Source organism: Lolium rigidum, chromosome 6 (assembly GCF_022539505.1).
Source record: "Lolium rigidum isolate FL_2022 chromosome 6, APGP_CSIRO_Lrig_0.1, whole genome shotgun sequence".
NCBI lineage: Eukaryota > Viridiplantae > Streptophyta > Magnoliopsida > Poales > Poaceae > Lolium > Lolium rigidum.
Genome location: NC_061513.1, coordinates 125,042,276 through 125,052,005, shown reverse-complemented (window position 1 = coordinate 125,052,005; position 9,730 = coordinate 125,042,276). Strand labels below are relative to the sequence as shown.

Sequence of the window (9,730 nt, the reverse complement as noted above, 5' to 3'; positions counted from 1 at the left end):
CGAAGCTTCGCACCATGTTCTCATAAAGCTGTATTGGCTAAAAATATAGGCGCTCATGGGAAAAACTTCCAACGGAGACCGAGCTACATGTAGCCCTTTATTTTTAAACACTCAAAATTTGTATTTTAAAATATTAAAAAATCCAAATCAAAATTCTAAAGATAGTCAATAATGTATACTACAATGCTGTAAAATCTCAATACAAACTATTTTACATTCTAGGCTACACAAAAAAGATAAATTCTGACAAATTTTATAGTGAATAGTACACATGTCAAGACTACTAATTTTGTCAATTTGGTGTAGGCTTTTTTTTCAGTTATTTTTAACAAACTTGCTTGCTTGTGATCCGCGAGAATACAGCCGTAACAGGTTATTTTCAATACGATCGACATGCTGCAGAAGTGTAGACTGTAGAGATTGGACAAACAAAAGTAATGCACACAAAGACACATAAAACAGAACGCGGAGATTCCACCTTAAAACAGTCTCTGAGAAGATCAGTCGGATACAGGGACAACAACAAACACGCACACTTCAAAACGAATAGGGTACAGCCAGGTACAGCAGCGGATCTCATTAGCAGCTGAGCCGCGCTACAACACCACTAATATTCAGTCAGATTCAGAAGCCGACGAATTTGGACTTCATTGCGCTAACCTCGTCCTCGCCCATGAGGAACGTCTTGGTTAGCACCTCCATGGGCATCGCCGGTTTGGTGGCGAAGAGCCCGAGCGTCGGCACCACCAGGCCCGGCGACTGGGCGTCGAACATAGCCATGAACACGGCGTCTCCCTTGCCAACGTTGAGCTGGTAGTGCTGCAGGCCGCGGGGCACCACGTAGAGCTCGTTCTGCTTCACCACCTTGGAGAAGAGCTGGTTGGTCGCCGTCGTGAACCCGACCATGACCTCGCCCTTGAGCACCAGCACCAGCTCCGAACCACGAGGGTGCGAGTGCGGCGGGTTGATGCCGCCCGGCGCGAGGTCGGTGCGCGTGATGGAGAGGCCCAGCGTGTTCAGGCCCGGGAAGGCGGATACGGTGGCGCGCGTGGAGTTGACGCCGAAGGGGTTGTTGGTGCTGGGCCCGGATACCATGGCCGCGGAGAAGAAGTCGTCGTCCACGACGGTCGACGCTGGCTTGCAGGGGAACCCGTCGACCGCCGTCGCGGCCTTCAGGTCGGCCACGCAGAAGTCCTGGAGCGGCGGCGGGTCCGAGAGGACGCCCGGCGCCGCGGTGAGGGCTGCGGCGACCACCAGCAGCACCTGGAGCATACCGTAGCGAGACGATGCCATCGATCGATCAGGTGCAAGTGTCAGTCGTAGCTTGCAATGTATTGATCTTGGACTGGTGGTGATTGTGTGTCGCGGTTCGCTCGCTATAAATAGAGATCGGGCGGAGAGGCGGATGATTGACTGATGATGTTGCAGGCGGTTTACAAGGTCGTAAAGCGCGTGAATGACAGCTAGTGAGGAACCAATGATAATGCGCAAACGGGGCTTAATTTGTTGCTCTGCGTGACCCTTTGTCGCTGTCGAAATTACGACACCATTTGGCCTCGATCGGATGGTACCAGTCAGATTTCCGGCAGCGACGGTTTCTTCTAGGGCATGTTTGGTTGGCTAGGATATTTTTTTATTTTGTCTCACCGCGTCAGTGAGATGGAACTGCGCGTTTTAGAACATCTCCAACAGGCGCGGTATAAATCGGCGCGCTATACCACGCTGCCGCCGCGCTGTAAACTGATGGCGCGCGCCGGAGCGATTTTTCCCCCGCCGGATGCTCCATTTTACAGCGCGTGTTGGCGCGCAAAAAAAACACCCCCGCCGGACGCTCTATTTTGCAGCGCGCGGGCGTGGCGCAAACAACAAACAAACACAACTATGCATCGAACATGATCAAACAACCATATAAAATTCAAAAATAAAATGTAGCATTCAAATACAATACATTGTTCACACCAAATACAACAAGTCGAACATACAACAATACAACATAGTTTTGAGACAATACAACACATAATTTTCAAACAAATACAACAAGTATGCAACTACTGTTGTCCATTCCAATTCCACCATTCTTCCATGAGATCTTTTTGAAGCTCATCATGTGTGTCGTTGCACCGAATGACATGGTATGAGGCAATGAACCGGGCAATCCTATGTGCGGACCTCCTCACTTGCACGGGAACCCCCATCAAGTCGTAGTGGGTATGATCCACATCTTTTCCGTGATCATCCTCTATAATTATGTTATGCACGATGACACACGCGGTCATGATATACCAAAGGCATTCTTGATCCCAAAATCTAGCCGGTCCTCTAACAATGGCAAATTGGGCTTGCAAAATCCCAAATGCTCTCTCTACATCTTTCCTAGCCGCCGCTTGTGCATTATGGAATTGGGTTTGCTTCTTACCTCTTGGTTGAATAATCGGCTTCACAAATGTTTGCCACCTTGGATATATGCCGTCGGCGAGGAAGTAGTCATAGTTGTACTTGTGGCCATTTGCTTCAAACTCCACCAATGGACCTTCCCGCATTGCAAGTCTTGTCATTAGTGGTGACCGTTGAAGAACATTGATGTCATTGCAAGATCCGGGCATTCCAAAGAATGCATGCCATAACCAAGTCTCTTGGTCGGCCACCGCTTCAAGTACTATGGTGGCATCCTTCTTGTAGCCTTTGAATTGTCCATGCCATGCCGCTGGACAATTCTTCAAACTCCAATGCATACAATCAATGGAACCAAGCATACCGGGAAACCCCCGGTTGGCGTTGATCTCCAAAAGCCTTGCCGTGTCTTGAGCATTGGGGGCTCTCAAATATGTGGAGCCAAATACATTGACAATTGCAACGACAAAGCGCTTCACACACAAGATAGAAGTGCTCTCTCCCATGGCCAAATGATCATCAACAAGATCCGCCGGTATACCATATGCCAACATACGCAAGGAGGCGGTCGCCTTTTGATATGTGCTATGACCAAGTTCTCCGGCGGCATTCCTCCTTTGCTCAAAGAAGCGATCATATTTGGTGACCTCCGTTGCAATGTGCTTGAACAAGTTGAGACTCATCCGGAAACACCGACGAAAATAGCTTTCGGGGAATATCAGATTCTCATTGAAGTACGACCGCATCAACTTCTCATGCCCTTCAATCCTTTCTCTCCAGAACTTCTGTCTACCGAACACCGATCCACCAAATTTTGGCCTCTTAACGGCGCGGTATGCTAATAGTAGCGATATTTTCTCCTCTTCCTCTTGATCATACTCGTCATCCGATGAATCGTATGATGAACTCTACAAACATATGTATGAAATTACTTAACTATTGTAGCTAATTGGTGAGTAAAAATAGAGGCATACCTTGCGAGCAAATGGGCAAGCACCATGGGCGCGCCATATTGCTAGCGAGCTCAAAGACGATGACGACGACATGTCGACGGCGGCGCGGAGGAGAACGCGACGCCGGCGGGAGGGGGACGTGGAGGAGGAGCGCCGACTGTAGCCCGTCGCTGGCGGCCGCGCGAGCGCCACAGTGCGGCGGAGCGGCCGCTGCTGCCAGGAGGGTGTGCGGGCGAGGCAGATATACGCCGCGGCGGCGCGCAGCAACGGGGGCGGTGACGGATTCGACCGGCGGCGGCGGGATTTCGCGCCGGTGGTAGGTGGGGAAATGAAGGCGCGGGCGCTGGCAGGGGAAATTTCCAGCCGTTGGCTTTTCGCGCGGGCGCGGAGCGTTGCCGCGCGCTGTAGCCGACGCGGCAGATATGCCGCTCCGGTTTGTGCAAAACGCCGCGCGCCCTAAAATTTTTACAGCGCCGCGCCGTTTACCGCGCCTGCTGGAGCGCCTGATTCCCTCTCGCGCGCGGTATACTGGCCGTTTTTTTGCAGCGCGGCCTATATAGCGCGCCTGTTGGAGATGCTGTGAATGAGCCATGGGTTAGAATTAGTTTATGGTTTGGTAGCTTGCGAAGAGTTTTTTCGAGCCGCTATATATTTGGACTTTTGTTGATTGGTTGGCCGGTTTTAAGACCATGTAGCAGCCTAAAACGAGAATATTGTTGTTTGGTTGTAATCCAAAATCCGGCTCTGCTTACCTCTTCCCTTGAGTGGTGAGGTTAGATGGCAATGGGTACCCACAACCCGTGTACCCGTCAGGTAAAGCCCAATAAAAATACAGGTATGGGATAAAATATTACCCATAGGTTTGTAAATGGAAAAATATCATACCCATTGGGTAGAGTGGGTCCGGTTATGAGATCATAAAACCCATACCCACGTACCCATGAAGCCATCTAAATTTAATAAGTGGGTCATTGTAATATTCTAAACTACATAATTTTTCCCTAATCATGCCTTCGTGTTGCTAGGCTGAATCTCACGCTTTTCGGTCTCACAATCATTGGTAGGTCAGTGAGGATTAGACCCCTATTTAGGATGCTTCATCTCATGTCATAATTTTTAATCAATTTGATATGTTGTAAGCGTGCGTATTTTTTCTGCGGGTACCCATTTACCCTGTCTGGTGATGGGTATGGAAAAAACTTGTACCCATTAACGGGTATGGGTACAAGTGACGGGCAGGACTGAAGGTGACGGGTACAGGTATGGGATGGCTCTATCCGTACCCATACCCTGTGGGTGCCATCCCTAGAGGTTACCAGTTATCTATCAATATCGAACAAGCAAACACAGAAGGCAAGATCACAATAAGAAGTTCATAGACGAGACAAATTAGGTTCAGTCGAAGCAACACGACAATAGTTCATAGACAGAGTGCAAACACAACACGCTAGGACAATAGAGACACAATACCACAGACCTTCAGACTTATTCCACGATGATACACCTAGTGGCATCGCCATGGTCCGTGCACGTAGTCATCACCTCAGTGCAAGTGTGGTCGAAGATGACCACACTGAACTCGTCAGCGGACACCTTCTTGAAGGTGGGGACCTAGCCTATCTTCAGCTGATCAACGAGGGCGGAGGCTGCTCACCCCTGGTCGATGAATGCTTCGGCATCGACTTTCTTCGTAGTTATCCTCTAATTGCAACCAGTGTTACTGCGGATGATGATGTTCAAAGGGATGAGTCTGAACCACTTGATGAACTTGGAAGGGATTGCGAGCTGCCCAAAGGTGGGCTTGAAGATGATCCGCATGTGTCTCGACGCTTCTTGGACGGTCCCTCGCAGGGAACCTCCATAGGTGTCCCAAGCTAGATATGCTCACTCTGCACACAAAAAACACATGCCATTAGTGGCTACTCACAACAAGCAAGTGCACATTAGATGAATAAGGACATAAAAAACATTAGCGAGACCGCATACATTGGGTCACACGGTAGGCAAACAGACTATCGCCAAACTTAGTCTAGTGTGTAGGGACTGTGGCACTGATGACCCACAAGTATATGGGGTGTATCGTAGTACTTTCGATAAATAATAATGTCGAACCCAACGAGGACCAGAAGGTGTTGACGAGCAGTTTTGATCGAAGATTCACTGTAAACACTAGCAAACAGGTTTGCAGGGTATTTGGTATTGCAGATAAATAAAGTACGAGTAAAAAATGCAGTAATAATAATTGCAGCGAGTGGCCAAATCCTTTTTATAGAAAAGGACAAGCCGGTTGTTTTACATACGATGACCAAACATTCCTTAGGACTGATACGTCTCAAACATATCTATAATTTTTGATGCTCCATGCTTGTTTTTACATTAATTCATATATGTTTTGCTTACACTTCGTTGCACGTTTACATGATTTTCAACACTAACCTATTAACAAGATGCCACAGTGTCAGTTCCCTGTTTTCTGCTGTTTTTGTATTTCAGAAAAGTTGTACATGAAATATTCTCAGAATTGGATGAAAGAAAAACTGAAGTCAATATTTTACCGAAACAAAGACGAAGTCCGAAGGGGGGTCGAAGAGGCGCAGCAAGGCGCCCAAACCACCCCTAGGCACGGCCTAGACCTGGCCCATGCCTAGGGTAGGTGTGGGGCCACCCGGCACCCCACCGACCTAAATCCTCCGCCTATTTATACTTCTTCTCGGGAAAACTCTGGGTACCCGAGCCTCCATCCACGAAAAGTTTTGTCGCGGCCGCCATCGCAAAACCCATCTCGGGGGGTTCTGAAGCTCTTTCCGGCACCCCGCCGGAGGGGGAAATCATCGCCGGAGGCATCTACATCGACATGCCCGCCTTCAAAGTGATGCGTGAGTAGTTCATCCCTGGACTATGGGTCCATAGCAGTAGCTAGATGGTTGTCTTCTCCACTTTGTGCTTCATGTATAGATCTTGTGAGCTGCCCTACATTATCAAGATCATATTTATGTAATCCTATATGTTGTGTTTGCTAGCATCCGATGAATATTGTATACTATGTTGAGATTGATTATATATTCATGTCATATGTTATTTGTGATCTTGCATGCTCTCCGTTGCTAGTAGAAACTCTGGCCAAGTGGACACTTGTGACTCCAAGAGGGGGTATTTATGCTTGATAGTAAGTTCATGTCTCTAGTTTTCTGGGAGAGTGACATTAACTTGTAAGATTGTAGATGTACTGTTGCTACTAGGGAGAAAACAACAATGTTTTAACCGAGAGTAATTCTATTGTTTACTTTACACACATTGCTTAATTCGATAGTCTGTTGCTTGCAACTTAACACTGAAAGGAGTTCGGACTATAACCTGAAGGTGGATTATTAGTCATAGATGTAGTTAGATTACGGTCTATGTATTATGTCGTAATGCCCAATCAAATCTCATAGTAATCATCTTGTCATGTATTGGTCGATATTCTGTCAATTGCACAGCTGTAATTTGTTCACCCAGCATGCTATTTATCTTTATGGAGAGACACCTCTAGTGAACTATGGACCCCGGTCCTGTTTCCTGTAATGATAAATTCTACTGCAATCATTTTCTGTTTACTTTCTGCAAACATCTCTTTCCACTCGATACGTCTAATCCTTTGTGTTCAGCAAACCGGTGAAATTGACAATCTCACCGTAAGTTGGGGCAAAGTATTTTGGTTGTGTTGTGTGCAGGTTCCACGTTGTTGCTGACGCCGGTAGTGCGCCCTGCCACTAGTCAGCTAGCAACACCTTCAGAAGTCACGCCTTTCTCCTGCTGGTTGATTAAACCTTGGTTTCTTACTGAGGGAAAACTTACTATTGTGCTCATCATACCTTCCTCTTGGGGTTCCCCAACAGTGTGAAGTCGGTGTTACGATAAGCACAATCAAGGACACACGGGAATTTCGTCATGCGCTTTCACTTCACATAGCTAAATAATCTTCAATGGTTCGGTAAGTGTTGTGTGGGTGAACCTATGCTAATGCACTACCCCATACTTGGAATAATACATACTTGTGATTATACCTCTTGCAAGCATCCGCAACTACAAGAAAGTAATTAAGATAAATCTAACCACAACCTTAATTTTTGACATCCTACACTCCCTCGTGCACCGGTTTCCTTACGGGGGTTTGGGTTTCTGTTGCTCCCGCAACCCCACAATTAGTAGCAAAATACACGATGCATTCCCCTAGGCCCATAAAGGTGAAGTATCATGTAGTCGATGTTCACATGATACCACTAGAAGAATAACACCACAACTTTATCAAATCATTGCATATTACTCAACATAGTTCCACTACTAACAACATGACTTCTCCCATGTCCTCAAGAACTAAACGAAATACTCACGAGACATCATAAGGATCATAATCGGAGGTGATATAATGATGAATAACAATCTTTACATAAACCTTAATTCAATGGTTTCACTCAATAGCATCAACTACAAGGAGTAATCAACACCGGGAAAATTTCCCCTATGAACTAGATAAGTATAAAACCCAAGATGTTACAGCGGAACGGCATGGAGAGAGCAGTGATGATGGTGCTGGTGGTCTAGATGATGGTGATGATGATCCCGATGAAGTCCAGCTCGATGATGGTGGCGATGGCGACGATTTCCCCCTACGGGGAGGGGGGGATTTCTCCGGCAGATTCCTGCCTGCGGAGAGCTTTTCTTTCTCTCTGGTTCTCCACCCCGTAGTGGCGACATAATATTTCTCTGGTTGCTCCCTGATCTTAGGTTTCCCGAGCGGCTGAAATACGTGAGGGAGCATCGTCATAAGTGGGCCAGGGGCGCCCAGACCATGCTTAGGCGCGGCCTGAGGCTGGCCCGCGCCTAGGGGTGGTCTGGCCCTCTCAGGGCCCATCTCTGACTCCCCTTTTGGGTTTCTCCGTCATCTGGAAAAATAGGATTTTCTGTATTGTTGGTCTTCAGAAGTATGGTGTCTTGACGGCCATTTTTCCAGCAGATTCCTGGCTCCGATGGTTAATTCTCCAATAATCATCAAACATGCAAAAATAGATGGAATGCCATAAGTATTACCTCTAAATATGAAATATATCAATGAATAACAGTAAATTATGATATAAAATAGTGATGCAAATTGGACGTATCAGGCACACACGGCTAAGTTTGAGAGCAACATCCTGCCTTCCGTGGTGCCATATTTGAATCATTGTCCAATGCAGAAGATACTAATTATACCAAACTTCTGTACCAAAAAGAAGAGAGAAAAACAGACCCATCACAGTGATTAAACACAGGCAAGAGATTTCTGAAAACAACGTCTACAAAAAAGTTACAGTGCACAAGCTCGGTCTATTGCCCAATAGAAGATCCTAGCTTTTCGCTCTAAAGAAAGTTCGAGGCTTTCCGCTCTAAAGAGAGTTCGAGTTTTCAAAATAATACATTCATTAAGACCATTGCCACATATAACCAGTAAAGATCAGATCTTGGATTTTCACCATAAAAACACGACCCAATACGCTTTACGAGGCTGTTGCTGCAAGTCTTCAAACACTCGACACACATGAGCGTGTCTGAAATGGAGATAAACAATGCCTCACTAGCCATAACCGTAAAACATATGCAACATAGTCGCAACAAGAGCTCTAGAGAAAAAGGCACCATTATTAGGCCCACGCTACCCGCCAGCTCCCTTCAGCATCGGCGACCCTAATCCCTATCGGTAGCCCAAAGGCTCATCCAACAGTGAAGAAGGGGACCTACTCCACATGGCTTCACGACTTCTAGCAAGACGGAGGTGAGCCACCACCATGCCGTTGATGTGGGTCGCTCTGCAGGACCCTGGCTAACAAACGCGATAACATCCACCATGGGAGGACCATCACCATCTCTCGACGACATCATCCTGGCTTCCAACCTTCGCCACCATGACCGCGCCATCCGGGACGACGCGCTGATGCGGCCAAAGGGCTCCCCGCGAGGGAGAAGCTATCCTGACGATGTAGACCAAAGGGCTTTGCACTACAAGAAAAGTTCTGATAGACAACGCCTCAAAATCGTCCGCTAAGATGGGCCTAACCCGACAATATGGGTTCTGTTGTCGGTGGGAACGCGTCGGCAAAAAGTCTCACGGTTTATTTTTTTGCCTGGCTGCTAGCGCTTTTCCGCTATCAATTCCATCAAGCAGTATAGCCGTGAGCTCGCGATCACGACGCCATGCAAATCGGACACGTGGTGACGCCGTTAATCGCGTTAACGGCGTTAACTCATTGAATTCCTGCAGATGGTAGGCCCACACGAGGTTTGTCATTGTTTGTTGCCGCCACTATTAAGCTATGCGCGGTCATTAGCCGGATTTAGCGACCCGCCAACTATATAGCCGGTTGTCCATT

The 9,730-nt window shown here is 47.3% G+C and overlaps 1 protein-coding gene across 1 annotated transcript; it reads right to left on the bottom strand.

Moving 5' to 3' along the window:
- Positions 1-624: 624 nt before the first annotated feature.
- LOC124660479 (germin-like protein 1-2) lies at positions 625-1,293 on the bottom strand. The gene has a single exon (XM_047198295.1). It carries the CDS (start codon positions 1,291-1,293, stop codon positions 625-627), a length of 669 nt encoding a protein of 222 aa, XP_047054251.1.
- Between the last annotated feature and the right edge of the window lie 8,437 nt (positions 1,294-9,730).

Excerpts from the sequence above, each read along its gene's own strand:
- LOC124660479 (XM_047198295.1), bottom strand. The coding sequence starts at position 1,293 with ATGGCATCGTCTCGCTACGGTATGCTCCAGGTGCTGCTGGTGGTCGCC.